The sequence below is a fragment of the Periplaneta americana genome, chromosome 5 (assembly GCF_040183065.1).
Source record: "Periplaneta americana isolate PAMFEO1 chromosome 5, P.americana_PAMFEO1_priV1, whole genome shotgun sequence".
NCBI lineage: Eukaryota > Metazoa > Arthropoda > Insecta > Blattodea > Blattidae > Periplaneta > Periplaneta americana.
Window position 1 is genome coordinate 121,800,250 of NC_091121.1, and position 19,323 is coordinate 121,819,572.

Below are 19,323 nucleotides of genomic sequence, written 5' to 3' on the forward strand. Positions count from 1 at the left end.
GAATGTGTGCAACGAAATGCGGGATGTAGTGTTCAGAAAATAAGAATTTCATGAGGTACAGGTAAATGCTATTGAATATACTTTAAATGTTAAGTGAAAGTTTTGTTTCAAAGTAATCAGTGCAATAATTATTACAATTTTAAAATCGTCCGTTTCATTTGCTCACCTTGTATTCATTAAAAAAATTCAAGATGAGATTACTTAATTTCGTCAACCAAATTTACATACAAGAAACAATAGCAGAAGAATGGCATAATGCAATTGTCATACCATTATTCAAAAAAAGAGACAGAAAAGGTCCTAAGAATCTTGTTATAAGATTTATACCAGAACATTAAACAAGAAACTAAAATCATTTGCAGAAAATTTCTTGGAAGAAGAACAATATGGTTTCAGGAAAGGACGTTCTTGTATTGATACAGCTTTCACTCTAAAAGTGTTGCAAGTGTTGTTAGAGAAAAGAGAGTTCAATCCAAAAAACACATTTTCTTTTCTGGACTGTGAAAAGGCATTCAATGAAGTTAGAAGACTGATATTATTTGATATCTTAAGAAATAGAAACATACCTGATCCACTATTTACAGCAACAAGAAGAATATATGAAAACAATAAAATAAAAGTGAAAATAGACATATTTTTCCACAAGATTTGTCAATCAACAAAGGAGTTGGACAGGGATGTCCCTAGTCTCCTACATTATTTAACATGTATTATATTAATGAAATCATATCAGTATGGAAGCAAGAAAACGATATAAAAGGAATATAGATCACAAGAAACAAAGAAATTCAGACAATTAACAAAAATATGTTCACAAATTAAAATTAATTACAACCAAATATGATTTGAATATCTGTAGCAGCAAAACAAAAACAATGGCTTTCAAAGGAAGAGATCCAGTTAGAAGCAAAATAGTAATAAACAACAACATAATAGAACTATCTATCTATGACTCTTCGGCCCATTTTCAGGCCAATTCTTTCTCTCCATTCTTCTCTATCCCTTGCTGCCACCTTCCAGTTCTGCAATCGCAGGAAACTGATAGTATCTTCTTGAACCATATCCTCCCATCTATTCCATGGTCTTCCAACAGGTCTTTTTCCTCCATATTGCCCGTCTAAAGTTCTCCTTGGTATCCTTCCCTTCTCCATCCTGACTATATGTCCTGCCCATTGCAGTCTCCTGATTTGTATGAAAGTTGGCAAAGCTATATCATTGTATAAGGTGTATAATTCATGATTATATCAGATTCTCCATTTTCCTTCCCTTACCACTGCTCCAAATATCCTCCTTAACACCTTTCTTTCAAAGTTGTCAACTGCATTCTGTGATTTTTTTGTGAAAGTCCAATTTTCACTTCCATATATAATTATACTATGGATCATTGTTTTATATAATTCAATTTGGCTTCTCCAATTAGCTCCACGATACGTAATTAGAGGAATAAGTGAATAATATGCTTTATTAATTCTTTAATTCACATAATAGAACAAATAACTTCAATTACTTGGGTTGCTTAATTTCTTGCGAAAATGAAACGGATGTTAACACTAAAATTACGAAATTTCTCAAAATTATTGGAATAATTAATGAAGTCCTAAAAACCTCTCAAGTTCAAACAAATACACATTTAAAGGTATACAACACTTTAGCAATACCTTCACTGTTATATGGCTGTGAAACTTGGGCCATCAGAAAGAAAGATGGATCCTGCATCACTGCAGCAGAGATGAAATTCCTGAGAAGAACAATGAAGTACACTTGACAGAATCACAAGACACATGAAGATATATTATCAGAACTTGAGGTCAAACTTGTACTTGACAAAATACATCAATATAGGAACAACTGGAGATTACATGTGGGAAGAATGAAGTGAGATAGATTACCAAATTTAATTTTAAAATATCAAGCAACAAGAAAACGGAGGCAAAGTCGTCTACTTAGAAGAATTCTAGATGAACAATAAGACAAGAACAAACCACTGGACCTAAATCCTTGATTTGATGGTAGTGTTGATGATAATGATTATGATAACTAGGAAAAGTAATTTTCTGCCATTCTAAAGGCGCATCCACGCTATGCCGATCGGCAGGGATCGGCATTGCCACGTGGCAAAGTCAATCGGCTTTGTTGAAAATGCTTCGTAGGTCCACACATGGATCAGCATCAGTCGGCATCAGTAGTGAAAATGAGGAGCATAGTTTCAAAGCGTATTAAGTCCCCCAGTGGACGAAACTAAATTTGTTACTTTCTATTTATTTATCTTTCATGCTGTGAAGTCTGATGGTTCCAAGTCGTCATATTTGTAAACTGTGAAACCAGTACTTAAAAATGGTTTTGTATAGTGTTTTGAAAACTTCTCTGGTTTATGAGTAATCCAGTTTTTCGTCGTTCGTGTAAAAAAATTGAAATACGTTTTGAAACGATGCTTCTCAAATGTGCGACGAGGAGCACGTTCTATTTGCCTCAGGAGCTTTAATAATAATTTTAAGTGCCAAACGCCGTAAGTTCCGAAAGCCTACATTTTGGGTACGTGCTAGTATCCAGTGTCGAAAGATATATCGAGGAAGTGATCTTATGAAAGGTTTGATATTGGACGATGTAGATTATTTAAATCTCGAGTACAGATGTGGAGGGGGTTTCAGAATTTTTTTTCGAATGTCCAGTGCTGATTTTGAAACTCTTCTCACTATGACTGGGCCGAAAATCAGCAAGTGTGATGCTTCATACAGGAAAGCCATTCTTGCTAAATTAGAGTCTTGCTGTAACGTTACGGTTTCTTGCAACAGGGGATTCCTACCATTCTCTCATGTATACTTTTAAGATTTGGAAGCAAGTGATTTCAACTATTATTCAAGAAGTGTGTGATAGATAGAAGCTCTACAAAATTTTATTAAGGTGAGTGAATAAAACTACATTCATTTGTATAATGGGTTTATTTATTAGAAAATTCACACAGTGAAACAAAATTACATTGACAATTATTGCAAGTGAACATATTAAAGATTGAGGAGAATATTATCAATTGAATCACTGTCCGTAGTTTCTGGATCGAGAGATTCTGTAGAGGGAGGAGCAACAGAATCTGAATATAGGGACTGAACAGTGAGAGGAGACACTGAGGCGCACGAGAGAGAAGTAACTGTAGGATTTGGAAACTCTGGTCCATATTGTGTTTGAGGAAAACCAAACACTGGCATTTGCAAATTCATGGAGGTTAGGTATTGGGGTCCTGGTGGGTTGTTGTACTTCACCCATCTCTGCTTCGAATAGTGTAGTGTTTATTATATGTTGAACCAGCATGCGGTGACGAGAGTTTGCGTAATTTCATTGCCACGTTTTCGGCAAACAGTGTACTCGTCTCTTTCTTGTCTCCTTGCCCTAATTTCCCTCATAATTGGAAGTACCTCATCTTGCGCCGAAGATTTGCTGCATTTTGCTCGTCCTTTTCCTTTCTGTGATGCAGTACAGCCTTTCTCTTGTGATATAAATGCCCTTTTCTTTCCTCTATCTTTGGGCTGCGGCGATGGCTCGGGTGTCTGGTCTTCATGTTCAGGAAGAACATCTACATCAGGTCTTTCTTCTAGCTCTGAGTTCTTCTGAACCTAACAACGAACATTTTGTTTATAATCAAATCATTTCATTGTTTTAGAACTCCAATTTTTTATTTTAAATTCAAATTATATATATTTAACAGCTAATATTTCTTTATCATCTTTTTTTCAGATGCCCCAAAATGAATCTGAATGGAAAATGATAGCAAAGGATTTTAATGACAAGTGGAACTTTCCGAATTATGTAGGAGCAATGGATGTGAAACACATAAATTTGCAAGCTCCAATCAACAGTGAAACTGAATATTTTAATTATAAGAGTTTCTTTAGTATTGTCTTATTTGCAGTAATCGACGCAAGTTACAACTTCACATACGCAAGTGTAGGATGCCAGGGAAGAATATCGGATGGTGGCGTATTCAATGAGACGAAATTCAAGAAATGACTAGAAGTTAACACAATGAATCTTGCACCAGCCTGCGCCCTTCCAGGGAGAACTGCTCCTACTCCGTTTGTTTTTCTTGCGGATGATGCATTCTCCTTATCCCATAACATTATGAAAGCATTTCCTGGAGTGCAAAACAAAGGATCCAAGAACAGGATTTTTAACAATCGATTAAGTAGAGGACGTAGAGTTGCAGAAAACGCTTTTGGGTTAATATCTTCCGTCTTTCGAGTACTTCGAAAGCCAATGTTAATGGAACCGAACACAGCAACAAAAGTAATACTAACAATACTTTATTTGCACAATTTCCTCAGAAAGAGTACGTCAAAGGCCATTTACAATCCGACTGGAACATTTGATACTGAATGTGCGACTACAGGTGAAACTCTTCCGGGAGTATGGAGACAAGGAAATTCAAATTCGCAAGGATTCATTAATATTCCCAGGATGCCTCGAAGAAGTACAGTGGATGCACAGACAATGAAAAATGAATTTAAAGAGTACTTTATTTCTCCTGAAGGGAAGTTGGACTTTCAGTAAAACATGAGAAAACAGCCTATACTGTGTTATAAAACTAGTGAAATTTGAATATAATTATACATACCTCTGTGCCTGTAACTCCCCTTGGTTTATTTCTGTCTTTCACGAACAGCATAATATCATAACAGAACCATTTGCTTTCATAGCAGGTATCAATATCGGAACCCGACTTAATGGTGTCCTCTTTTTCCACTTCCCTGGCAAAATGGCTTAGAAAATGTTTTATTTTTCTCTCAATTTCTTCTTTGCCAACACCGAAAGAGAATGAGTTCCATACGGGCATCATGTCGTTTATTACAGTCTTTATATTCATAACCCTATAAAATAGGACGACTGCGATATAGATCAAGTTACTTGGTAACTTGTTCGTTGGACCACTCCATAGCGCAAACACTGCTTACAGCTCACTGATTCATACTGACGCCACGCGGCATGGGTCGGCACGTCCCCACTATGCAATTCGGCTCGGCTTCCTTTCATGGAGACCGACATCTGTCAGTTTGAATTCGGCAAGCCGCTCGGCACGAATCGGCCAGTCGGCACAGGCCGAACAATACGTCCATACCTATTTCATATTGCCGAGCGGCACTGCTGATCGGCATAGTGTGGACGCGCCTTAATGGTATGTCTAGCTCGAAAAATCATTTTTCCCCCCCCCCCCCTCTTGAATTGCGCCATCGATATAAACATTTCGTGCAATTAAAGGGATCCTATCATTCCATTGTCACCTTTTTTATAATATGACGTTGATGTTGTACCATTTAATAAATTTTTCAATTAAAAATTATATTTACAGACATTTATAGCTTATGATTATGCTTGTATAATATAAACTAGCCCACATTACACTTATTATGTTATGTTATTCGCTTTCAGAAGTGACACGTTTCACATGCTATGTTATGGTTTGGTCCTTGTTCTACATTGAGTTATTTTACAATTTGGCTTTGTGGTAAAGCTTAGCATGCAGGGCCTTAGTGCAGCTAAAAAAGATGATGTCTTTGTATTCTCCAGGACGGGAATTTATTGGATCTGCATGGGACTGGGATTAAGACGGAATGTGTGGACCATAACTCTGATCTCCTATTGGAGATAAAAGTTGACGACACTGTGATGAAGTGCGAGGCTGAGGTGAGTGGACATCATCAGGTGCACTAGCTCTTCTTTTTCTTCGTCTTCTTGCAATATATTACTTGTATTCCGTTTGTCACAGACATGGCCCCTATGGAAATTTACCTCCAGTGCCTTTTTAGTTTTCAAGATGTTTTTTAAAAGTCTTCGAATGTTAAGAACTATTTTCTTTCTTGTTGCAGCAATCTACTTTACAGCGTTGAACATATTCAGGGTTTAATTTACACTTTTTGTAAGGGGAAATAAATTTAGAAAAGAAAAAAGAAATATATGTATATACCGAGTATAACGAAAAAAGTAGACAAAACTTCAGGTATGGATTTCTCTTATGTCTAGAAGAAAAAATTGTTATATCAGCATGAGTCTGAAAATCCTGGTTTTTAAGTTGGGCTTTCAAGTAAGATCATAATGCATTCCAGTACGTCTATTTGCTGATATTATTATAATGCATTCTCTTTAATTTCCTTACGTGAACTATCTATAATGTCGACCTTCTGCCTAAACACAGGTGCAGTTCGTCTCACTGATATCTGAACATGCTTGGCCTCCATGCTCACCAGATCTCAACCCATTGAACTTCTTTTTATGGGAGCAATTAATGTCGTTGGTGTATTTGACTTCTGTGGATAATGAATTCTCCATCAGTGGATTCTGCTAGACTCTCAGACAAAAAGCATATTCAGACCTCGATTTGATGAGCTATGGCCTGTTTTCAGGCAGGAGGTAGATATATTGAACAGTTCATCTAAGGAAATATAAACAGACTGAATCAAAATAATTCCAGTAAACAAACGTACTAGAATGCATTATGATCATACTTGCAAGCCCTATTCAAAACCAAACATTTCCAGATCTATGTTGATATAATCATTTTTTCTTCTATATTTGTACATATGAGGAATCCATACCTTAAGTTCTGCTCACAACTTTTTTCGTTACATAATTATAAGTACAAACTGCAAGGCTGAGTAGAGGGAATAAAACAAGACAAAAATGTTAATAAACTAAGGTCCGGAAACCTGCCATTCTCTAAATTTATCGGATTTCATTATGTCTCGTCAATACATGTGCTCTGAGGTAGTATAACATCGGATATGCACTAGGAGAAGAGAGTGTTATAACATGGCTCAATATGGCTACTGTTCATCATAAGGCAAGTGTCAGCACATTTCCTCATCAACAATTATTGTATACTTTCGAATATCCCTGGCGTGTCTCTCATTTGTAACCTCATTCATTACCTGGCATATTTAATGGTCATGTGTATCTCCATTTTTTCCAACATGAGCTACGCGATCTTCTTGGCGAATTGTCTCTTTGCAACAGACAGTTGCTGTGGTAGAGGCATGATGGATCACCGGCTCACTTTCATTTGAACGTTCGAGAATTCTTACGCACAAGCTTCCACAACAAGTGTAACGACCATCGCTTACCAACACCATGGCCTCCCAGGTCCCCCGAATTTAATCCTTTGGATTTATTTGCTTGGAGATTTTTGAAATGAAGTGTGTATTCCAGCTGTGTTGATACTGTTAGCTAACTCCAAGAATGCATTGTCATGGTTGTCAATGCATTAGAGACACACCAGGGATGTTAGAACGCACTGTATGCAAAAATAATTGCGGATGAGGAAACGTGCTGATGATTGCCTTATCATGAATGGTGGCCATATTGAGCACATGTTATAACGCATATAGGATGTTATGTTACTTCAGAGCCCTTGTACCGAGGAGACATAATGAAACTCGATAAATTTGGGAAATGGCAAGTTTCCGGATCTGTGTTTATTGGGATTTTTTGCTTTGTTCCATTATCCTCTACTCACCTCTGCTGCTTATACCTATAATTTATGAAACACCCTATAATATATACAGTAGAACCTCTATTATCCGGCGACGCTGATATAACCTGTGCAGTTGCGAGCGTCGTTAAATAAAACATAACATTTCTATTATCCGTGGTAATAAAGGGAGTGGACTGAATGGTTAATCGAAAAAACGAGTTTTGAGTGCCATGGGAATCCTTGTGATGATTGTCTGCAGAAAGATAGGAGTAGAGGTCTCGTACTTTATACACTTTATCCTTGTTTTTTACTAAATAGCACACGGTTGTAACGCCAATCTTGTATTCTGATTCGACGTGAGCTATTGTTTCTACTTTCCCAAACCCCTCAATTACTTGCACATTTTTTTTTTCGATACTAAGCACAACACATTTTCTTGACAGTCATGGAAGACATTTTGCATAGAAGTTAAACTGTACTGCTACTTGAACAATAAGACAAGCACCAAATGGTGCACGGATTTGCAATTGTGTGAAAGTTATGGGGGGCATTTCTTTAAAAGAAGATAATGACTATGTTATAAGTTGGAAAAAATACCACCTACCACAAGTAACAAGTGACTACTCCTGTTGCCGGAAGTGCACGGAAGCATTTCTATGACATATTGTGTAATGTTAAAGGCTTCTAGAAAACCAGGGCGAGAAAGACAGTTGGATAAACTGCCGATCGATTAATAGGGTGATTGATAATTGGGTGTGTGTGTGTGTGTGTGTGTGTGTGTGTGTGTGTGTGTGCGTGCGTGCGTGCGTGCGTGCGTGCGGATTCGAGACCGGAGTTCGACTTGAGATTGTCCGCAGATGTGTGAGCATCCGAAGCCCTGAGTTCGAGTGCAGTGGACTGTCTCCGAAGGTCTGGGGTTCGAAATACTGTGAACTCGAGTGACTGAGCTAGAAGAACTAGCCAAGGCAAACGAACTATGAACTGAGAACTGACAGTTATGTTTTGTAAATAGTGCTTTATGAACATTAGTTAAGATTAACAGTTCATTGTTGTTCTCAATAATCCAAGTAAATTGTTATTGTCGTCTGTGGAGTGCAATAACGAATACTGTGTTACTGTGTGGAATGGAAATCCCATTGTTGACGGGAGTATTTAAACTAAATTATAGAAAGTGACTATTGTTAAAAGAATAAAGTTACATTCTTGTTTTGTTTTAAAAAGTTACAATATAATAACTCAGTTCATTAAAAAATAACTTATTTGGATTACCTTTACGCCAATGATATTGATGCGCCTTCATTGTACCATGGAATGCTCTGTTATCCTTTTTTAATTTTGTATCTATACCATGAATATAACAGAATATAATAAAATGCTTTTAGCAGGGTACATTTCTTTGTTCGCCTCCCAACCTATCCCCTGATTTTTTTAACATTCCCACTACCCCATCAGCTGCACATTTCCATGACCAGCCTCTATGAAGTTGTGTGTCAATTCTATAAATTCTGGGAAAATCTTCTGCAAGTAACCATCAACTAGAGCAAACATTGTCTCGTTGCGATACTGTGTGGTGGCGCCATCATTAGTCAAGTGTAAATGAGTTGTTTGAGGAAACATTTTTAAAGCAAACATTTTTAGAGCTTCATTAATGATTGGTTTCAAATGGGCAACTATAGCAGTTGAATAATGACTTAAGTTTGAAGAAAGTGTGCAAAAACTTTTTGAAAAATTTTACATCTGACCTGAACTGACTGAGGTTCTGTAGCATATTTACACGCATAATTTTCACTGAAATCTACATGCATTATGAGCTCTGATTCTTGGACATTACTTTTCACTGAAATTACATGCATTATGAGCTGATTCTTGAACATTACGTTTCACTGAAATCTACATGCATTTTGAGCTCTGATTCTTGACAAATAAAAAGAACCTTCATTTGACTGTCTGATTATTTATTCTGATTCTTGAGCATTACTTTTCACTGAAATCTACATGCATTAGAGCTCTTATTCTTGAACATTATTTTTCACTGAAATCTACATGCATTATGAGCTCTGATTCTTGAATGTTACTTTTCACTAAAACCTACATGCATTATGAACTCTGTATCTTGAACATTACTTTTCAGGTTTCGAAGGACATTATATTGATGAGTGATTCTATGTAAATGTTCAGTGAATGATTCACTCTGCCGAATAAATTCTTCTTTTAGTTCTGCTATTGTACTTCCATTTCCTTCTGAACTGTGCGGACCACTTTTGTCAGTTGTTTCGTCTTTTCGACACATCTCTTCTCCTTCACAGTGCTCCAAGGTTTGAATGTTACTGCAACATGATCATCAACTGGTAACATTCGGATTTCGTTATTTTTACAAGAACTGCATACTCTCTGTAAACATTCATCAGTGACTTTAGTGCAATATAGTGGTTTAAATACCCCAGAACATGATTTTCCTGCAATAATATGTGCATTATGCAAAGCAGTAATTAGTAGCTTCATGTTTCATGTATAACACAACAGCATATGTCTCTGATGCTGACTTTGCTTGGACAACCCAAAATGGTCTGAGGCAAGCAAATGTTTTGTAACTGACTTTGAAACTATATGCTGAAGTAATAAATTTCTCGTGTAGTTCCTTCATGGTATAGTTAAAATATCTTTTTTGCATTTTTTTGTTTTTCTTGTAATGTAATTCTTCTTGTCCAGAGCACATCTGCTGTTTTCATCATTCTTATAGTAGACCCTGATTGACTTTACAAAATTATCTTGCACACGACTTGCCTGGTTATACACTAAACTAGTGGTCATCAACTCAGGTGCTCTTTTGAGGCAGTAAGGGCGACTGCGAGTGAGGAAGCCAGCTGTGTGAAAGATTCCAAAGATATTGGAGGGATAGAAGGAGACACTTGTCATGCGATAATTTGAAGCCAGTTTGAAGAAGGGAAATAGCAATAATACAGATTTATATTGCACATATTGCCAAGCAGGCTGCAGAAATTGGCGTACTTGATAGTTTGAATGATCATTCGCTTGATTTTGACATTTTTACAATTGACTTTAAAAGCCTTGTATTTGCAGTATACAATTAGGGTAATACATACAGTAGCATGCAAATTAATCCGAACAACGTAATTACTTATGCAAAAACACTCAAACGGGATAAAAAAAAAAGGATCTAAGACATACCTCAGTAATCTATGTGGCCTCCCTTGTTCCTAATAACAGCTCAGACGATTTGGCATGGATTCCACTAATTTCCCACAAATATTCTTCATTTCTTCATCGTGAAACCATACACCAATGAGGGCAGAAATCATCTTCTCCTTTGTAGAACAATCCATTTTTTGCATTCTTCTTTTGCAAATTGACCACAAGTTCTCAATGGGGTTGATGTCGGGCGATTGCCTGGCCAGGGGAGTACCTGAATATTCTTCTTGTTGAAGAATTCTGTAGTTTTTCGAGACGTATGGCATGGTGCCAGGTCTTGTTGGAACACACCTCTGCCATCCGGAAATGATTTTTGCAGCTGGGGTACGATTCTGGTTTCCAATAAGTGAATATATTTGTCAGAATTCATCATTCCCTTGACAGGTATTAATGCTCCAGGCCCTTCATGTGTAAAACAACCCCAAAACATTACTTTAGGGGGGCATTTGGGTGCTTGTTGGAGATGAGCTGCTGTTAATTTTTCAGATCCTTTCCGTACGTAAGAAACACGGTGGCCGTGGACCTCGAAATGAGACTCATCGGAAAAAAGTATAGGGAAGACCAGGTAACTTGATACCCTAAGGGTGAAACCTAACCATTTTTCCCCCATTACTACAAATGCTAGTGGATTATGGTGATTTTCTAGTTTGAAGGTTGAATTTTCTTTTGCCAACTTCGTTTCGAATTTCGATACTGATAAATACTATAAATGGTAGTGATTTTGTAACTGGTATGTTGGCAGCTGAGGCAAATATCGACAATATTTGCCGGTACTGGAGTTCCATGAAATTAAAATTGTACTAGATTTCTCAGCCGGTTACTGGAAGATAGTGAAATTCGAAATTATTAATAATTAATTAATATTAGTATTAATATTAATACATAATAGTTATTTTATGTGTTGCGTTGTAGTTATAATTCAAGAATAGTCAGATAAGTACGAATAAATATAATATACTTGGGCGTGATAATGCACGTGGGTAATGGTTAGAAATATTATTTCAAATTTTAATGAATTTCTTTCGTGTTTAGATTTTTATTACTATGTCAAAAAAATGAAATAGTGTTGCAGTGACTCCTCCAAGGAAGAAAATGTGTGGCATTCAGAGTACGCTTCAGAAATCTGTAGTTCACGTGTATAATGAGTTGAAGAAAGAAGATAATGAAGAAGGAATTATGCTAACGGAGACAGCAATTACAACCAGAATAGGAAAATTATTAGGAGTAAGTATTCTTAAGCATACATTTCAAAGTGGTATTCAGTTTTAGGAGTTTGCACTAATAATTTCATGGTTGTGGTCAAACAAAACAAATTTTTAGATTAGGCCTAGATCTTTAATCAAGTCAGTGATTTTCATATTGCCAAACTAAATACATTTAAGATACTGTAATACTGCAGTAGGTGATAGCTTAAATACATTTACAAATTAGACGAACAAATAATCAAACAGCACGAAAGTAAATTTCCAGTTTTCTCTTTTGGTATTAAATTAACCGTTCAGATCACAATTTACATGCCACATCGGCCGAAGAAAATAAAAGTCATATTGTAATTATTAACTTGATATTGCAGCAAATATTACATGAATGTTGGCCTGTTATGGTGCTTAAAAATAATTCAGTTTTATATAATAACTATATAACATACTCTATAAAGCATAGGAACGTTGACTCTGGCTGAATAATTTATTCATGACTGGTCTAAGTAATATTAAATATGGTGTTTCTTCAGAAAAGCTACCCCACCCAAAGTACTTGTTAAGATACAACACTCGAGAGGACGAGGACGCACTACTGGGAAACTAACCATTTCTCTTCGTCCTGGACCTCTCGCATGTTATATTGGTAATTAGTAACAAGTTTGAGGGAGGGACTACAACAATGCATTAGAATATACAGGTAAGTGTCAAAGGATTTTTGTGCTGAAAGTATTTGTGGCTGTGCACTAAAACCACGTGTTCATCACTATGTAAATATCACAGAAATCAGTTAAACAAAATAAAATTATGCCTTCTTTGGTGTAGCTTTTCTGGAGAATTACCTAAATATTAGCCTACTTAAACCTATCGTAGACCCAACCTAACATGTTGATCATTTTCTATTCATATAGCTGTAAATGTTGGTATCATGCATGAATTTTATGATATAACAATTTTTAGAAGTGTTATGTTATTGTTTGTCATTACAGCTTGGGTTTACTACAGCCACGAAAGTGATAAATTCACACAAGGGGACCCCACTCGTGACACCAGGAAAACATAGACTACGTAAACATTCAGTGACTGATGCTGATGATTTTACGAAAGATGCAATTGCGAGATTTATTTATGACAAGTTACATAAAGGTAGGGAAGTTACAGGAATTATTGTGTTGATTTATGCAATGTAATTCTGATATTAGTCATAGGCCTATGTATAAAAATATGGCATAATTTTCATTTACTGTTACAGGGGAAGTACTAACAGCAGCAAAAGTTCTGGAACATATGAATGATGATTATGAAACATATTTATTTAGAGTATCCTTATCATCGGTGAAAAAAATTTTGAAAGAGATGAAATTTCTATGGAGCAAAGGGGATCCTTATACACATGTATGAGAAAGTGATGTTATTCGTTTTTAAGAGAATATATAAGAAATGTGGAGCGTGAGAACCGTAAACCCGTAGTATTCTTGGATGAGACTTGGATTTTTATGAATGGTAAATTTCAATGTATTGTGAGACATTGAGTGATTGAATTTTTTACTAACAAATAGGTTAACACTTATGTGGAATATGAAATTGCAATTATTATAGGCTACTAGTAATGAATTCAGGTGGGAACAACATGTTTTGCAATTAATAGTTTCATATTATAACTAGAGGTTAGTTATAAAATTCTTGAACGGTTTTCCTGTCTTTAAAATTTTTGTGTCTCTTAGAGTGTCAATGTGAATTGCTTTTCTCTGTCTGTTTTTTTTAAGTAGGATCACCCACTTATTCATGAAATAAACCAGGTGAAGTTTCCAGTGACATGAATGGTGTTATTCATAGACCAACAAATGAGGGTGGAAGATTAGATGCCGGAACGAAAGGTGGATTTATACTCGGTAAGTTATATTGATTTATATTTTACATAAATTTGGCAAGAGTAATTTTTTAAATCAGGGTACAAAAATATAAAAATTGCTGACTAAATAAAAACGTAGGAAAGCCTTTCACCAAAGAGGATCTCATGTCATGTTATGTTATGTTTTATTTTCTTTATTTAAATGCTGTGAATTCATGTGACGTAATTATATGCCCAGGTATAATTTTTATTGCAGGTGCTGATTTAATTTTTTCATGCAATTGAAAGAAAAGTCAGGACTACCATAATGCTATTAATAGCCCTGTAGTTGAGAAGTGGGTGCAAACACAGTTGTTGACCTGAGAACATTAGGGCAATGCGTTATTGTCATGGATAGTGCTGCATATCATAGCAGACTTGTGAAAAATCAGCCAACAACAAAATGGAGGAAAGAACAGCTACTGGTGATTGCAACTGAATATAATAGATTTGTTGTACTAAATGATAAGAGTTGATGGTGTGAAATCACCTTTTGATATTACATTGCAATATTAATTTCCATACTTTACAGTCATTATTATTATTATTATTATCATTACTACTACTACTACTACTACTACTACTACTACTACTACTACTTACAGATGCTACTTTTTTCTTTCAGGTGAAATTGAATCTACATAATAATCCTAAAACAACAGAGCCTTGCCAATTACTGTTCTGAAGCGGCCTTGTCTTATGTGTTGTGTCTATATACAATTAATTCTTTCAGTTTTTTTTCCCCTTTAATGTAATGAAGTTGTTGGTTGATTGATACCAAGTGTTCAGCAGTTGATGTCATTTGTTATCTTGCACTCCAATATTTAACCAGATGATTGAAAGCTGTGTAAAGTTAAACAGTCAAGACAATGATCCATATCTTCATTGAGATTTCAGAAATGGCATGGGGAGATTCAGAAATATCAGTTCTTTGTAAATATTTGAGACAATCATGGCCTGTGATAATATGAGTACTGCCACTGTAGATTTTCATAGAAGTTCAGTTATTAAATTAGGTGTATTATTTTTACTATGTATTGTACTATATTTTTGTTTCGCTTAATTGATGAATTATATATGCTGTAAATTGAATAGTAGACTGTAGGTCTATAGCTTAACTGATGAATTGTATGTGCTGTAAATTAAATAGTAGGCTGTATACCACAAGTGATGAATTGTTTATGCTTGTAATGTGAAGTAATTTGCATGATATTTATTATCAGTTTCTGTATATTTCAACTGATTGAATTGTTTATACTTTTAAATTGAATTAACTTGCTTGCTATGTATTATATTTTATAGTTTAACTGATGAATAATTGTTTAGGTTTGTCAATTTAATAATCTGAGTGCCATGTACTTCATATTTTTAATGGAGCCACCAATGTAGCTTAGTCAGTAGACTCGTTGGCCTGCAAATTCAGAGCTGCACTCGAGGGTAGTTTGGATCCCCCATTTGGTCTGATTAGTTGGTTTCTTCTGAGGATTTTCCTCCATCGTGGAGCGGATGCCGGATGGCCTATTGCAATTTTTTCATTTGCTTTAGAATCATTCCGATTTTTGTTACCACATTGTCATGTTCTGATCTTGTTATTCTTTTAACAGTGTGGTAAGATGCAGGTATAGATAACCTTACAGTAATTTTGCTACCTTTCAGCTACCTCATTACCTCCCACTCCATAAAGTTCATGGATCCACGGAAGTACCAGTCGTCGATGTAATTCGACCATTTTGCTTAAAATATTAAAACACTGTAAAATATTGAGATTTCATGCTGTTACGTCCATTATTGCAGCAAGAACATCTGATTTTGAATCTGATAGTATGACAGCCTTCTCAGATTTATGAAGTCGATACTGGAGATTTTGTAAGCTTAAAAGTGTATCTAAATTTTCACTATCAAAATTAGTCAGTGTTTGAAGTTAGTTAGTTAGTTAGTTAGTTAGTGGCGTTTAAAAAGGGCGCGTCAGCTACTATGGCTATTTGCGCCCTTATCTAAAATCTTTCACTAAACACAAACACAATACAATAACCAGAATGTTTAAAAAACTAAAAAGCGTTGTCACGGTTAAAATGGGGCAAACAAGTGTTTGAATATAATTCCCTGTAAAAGGGAATATACTGGTATTGTACTACAACACCACTACATCTATGGTTTGGTAAACAGGATCCATCTATAAAAAATACTGTATGTAGTCACTCACTGACCAGATCATTTATCGTTTCTAATGATTTTTAAAATGTCTGGAGAAGTATCACATTTCTTAACATCATCTGTTAAAGTTAACTTATATACTATTCATTTTGAAATAACTTGGGATTGTGTTTTATTAGTAAAGTTTCCCTTAATTGAGCAAGTTTGAGTTCTCCAAGTAGAGTCAAAAAGTCTGTTGGGATTTTGGCTCAGTTTATTAATATTTGTGGACTGTGATTTTTTGTTCTAGACAACCATATTATCTGCAAATGATGAGATTATCATAAGATCTATTTCTTTAGTTAGACCATCGACATTAATATTGGAAAATGTATTCCTGAAAACAGCAATGTGGGAAGCCCAGATGAATCTGTCTCTATTTACATATTTGTGACAATGAATCAAATAATCAAGTCACTGACCCAGTGTAACACTTTATCATGGACACCCTAAGTTTGCAATTTCTTAAGTGATTTATATCTACAGAGCCATATGATCCTTGAAAATAAATTAAAATTGTTAAGTTGTTTTGTTTTCTGTTTAAAATATCTCTAATATCTTGACTAAAATTTAAAATCTGTCCATTTGTTGAATGCAATTCTCTAAAGTCAACCCAATAAAATGAAAGTTAGTTACTAGATTCCAGGAACCAATTCAATCTATGAAATCATCTCTTCCATAATTTTGGCTATCATACTAGTAAGTGGTATCTGTCGATAACTCGAAAAGATATTAGTTGAATAATTGCTTTTCAAAATTGATGTTATGATAGATTTTCTCCAGACAGATATTGTATTTTAGATGAGATTACAAGATAAAAGTAGTGAGTTTGCTTGTTTGCCAACATGTTTAAGAAAATCAGCATGTGTATTGTCTGGACTTGGAGATGTTTTGGGTCTTATGTTATTAAATTAATAGTAATATTCAGTTCTTGATTAAATATTGTTATATAAAGTAGATAGTAGATTTAATATTTCTTTCAGTTTTTCCTTAATAGTCTGACGTACACAGATAAAACTAACAACCACACCACGAACTAATCTAATAGAAATTAAAATATAATTAAATGTAGAAAAAGTAATTAAAATTATAAATACACGTAATAAACCATAACCCCCTAATTTCAACAATATACTATTTTATTCCCTTTTACAGCTTGTAGATAATTATTAATTATAGTTATTACTTATTAGCATAATATTTATTGAACTTATTGGCTATTTCACTTCGTTTGAAAGATGTTATTGTGTACAAAAAGCATTTTTTGATGATCGTTTCATGCTGTATGTTGTGTATAAATCTATGATTTCTGGCCATCTGTTCTGTGTAATCCATCTTTTGTATAGAATTAATAAAATATTCTTTTGGTAGTAATTATTTTATTAATTGAGTATTTAATTTTCACCAGCTCACATTTCTTGAATCATTTGTTTTTTCTTATTTAAATTTAGGACACAAGAGTCAAAAAGAGACTTCACAGTTATGTATCATACATTTTTTCAATGACAGATGTGGAGTTGCAGAAATAATAAGTGTAAGTGTAGCATTATTAAGCAATTTACAAACAAATGAAATCTTTAAAAAGGTATCTAGAAGTGAAATTACTTATGGCTTTTAAGGACCAAAATTATTTTTGTAAGTTTATTTATTATTATTTGTTTTAGCCTAGTTGTATTATCCATTTCCTTACTAATTTCAAAAGATAATCAGAAGTTCATTCGAATTCCAACCAAAAGTCAATTGGTTATTAATTTATCTACCTTTAGGAAGTACAGTATATGTACGCTGGAATCTTTGAAGTGGAGTGACAATAATTTAATTGGTCTTGGAACAGATTTGATTCTTGAATATTATATACTATACTTTGTTGTATAATTACGTCTAGTAACCTATTAATGCTAATACTAATAATAATGTAAAGGAATAAAAGAATAGAACATAGCAATACATTTCTCATTATTATTGAAACTATTTAGAATAACCTTCCAACATTAAGGTAAAGTACGGTGAGTAAAGAAGTCATTCAGTACATAGGATCGTGATTTTACTACATGTGGTGATATCTGGTAACAGTTGGCAACACTGACAAGGCGGAAATATTTGCTGTTTGGGAACTGAACTTACGTGATCCTCACTATACATTCTTCCAGTCATTCACTGTCCAGTGTTGATGTAATTTTGCCCACATTAAGCGTTTTTTGCACATAACAGGGGTTAGCAGTTGCTTCTTAATAGGCTTACGAGCCCTTCGTCCAGCTTCCAAAAGCCTACGCCACACTGTTGTGACGTGAATATTCGCCCCAGTGGTAGCCATTAACTCGCGGGTTAAGTCGACAGCAGTTAGTCTAGGATTTAATTTACTTTTCCTGACAATTAAACGATCATCTGCAGGTGAAGTCTTCCTTTTCCGGCCACAGTTTCCTTTTTCCTGGGGTGTGATGGATCCAGTCTCCCTGTATCGTTTTATGATGGAATTAACAGTAGCCAAACCGATGTGACATTCTGCAGCAATTTGCCTCTGTGTCATAGAAGAATGCTCTGCTAATGTTATAACTTTAGACCGTTTTCGTGAAGTTGTATCTATTATTGTGAAAACGACAGAATGTACACAGGATTGCAGTATTAAGTCTTCAACACAACTGAAATGCTTATAAGTACAAAACGATAGGCAAAATGTCACATATTATAAAAAAAATAATGACAGACCTTCAACAATGTAATTACACGTACTACAGATGTCAATTAAAGCGGTATGAGCGGCTGTGAGGCCAACAATGACAGAAAATGTAAAAATATATCGTGTTCGGATTAATTTGCATGCTACTGTAATGTACGAAGTGAATGAATGTAACCTCTATGAAGATTAGCCTACTATAACAGATTGAGCACTGTAAAATTATATTTATTTTGCCAAAGAACAGGAATAAGTCCCACTATGCTTAATTGTTCATAAATTCATTAAGTCTGAGGATAAAGAAAAACATTATACCTACGAAAAATCACAAATTTTAATACACATATTAATCAAACGGCGTGCACAAAAGTTCATAAAGCAATTTTGTATAGAGTATGGTGTAATGATAAGTCAAAATCCGGAATGTTATTTTTAAGAGATAAGGAATTTAAAATAAATTAAACTTTTGAATTAAAAGTAAGCATTGTAATACCGTACCGATATTGTTGATTAAAATATGTATTTCTTCATTTTATTTTCACTGCATTAAAATTAATAAGATGTAATAGTTCCTTACTCATAATAATTACACTTTTAACAATTTTATATAACAATAATTGTTGCGCCAACAATCTTCTACCAGTAGGTTATTGAAGTTAGGCCTACATAATTAAATTCCTTTAATGATGCATTATACGAG

At 34.8% G+C, this 19,323-nt stretch overlaps 2 protein-coding genes and 1 long non-coding RNA gene across 13 annotated transcripts in view; 2 read left to right on the forward strand and 1 right to left on the reverse strand.

Annotated features, from left to right (window-relative positions):
• The window catches only part of LOC138700129 (zinc finger protein 235-like), a 196,137-nt gene that overhangs the window by 115,468 nt on the left and 61,346 nt on the right, over positions 1-19,323 (reverse strand). The gene's annotated exons all lie outside the window — the stretch shown is intronic.
• LOC138700126 (zinc finger protein 235-like) overlaps positions 1-19,323 on the forward strand; it is a 345,990-nt gene that overhangs the window by 29,813 nt on the left and 296,854 nt on the right. For 9 of the 11 annotated variants that reach the window (XM_069826471.1, XM_069826470.1, XM_069826468.1 and 6 more), the window contains one exon: positions 5,557-5,673. The exons of the other annotated variants lie outside the window; for them this stretch is intronic. In XM_069826471.1, coding sequence (XP_069682572.1) covers positions 5,557-5,673 — 117 coding nt within the window. The remainder of the gene's footprint in view (positions 1-5,556; positions 5,674-19,323) is intronic. 11 annotated transcript variants of the gene reach the window in all.
• LOC138700125 (uncharacterized) lies at positions 9,879-17,745 on the forward strand. The gene is made up of 6 exons (XR_011332236.1): positions 9,879-11,890; positions 12,855-13,011; positions 13,118-13,368; positions 13,632-13,757; positions 13,974-14,181; positions 14,382-17,745. It is a non-coding gene; the product is annotated as an uncharacterized lncRNA (long non-coding RNA).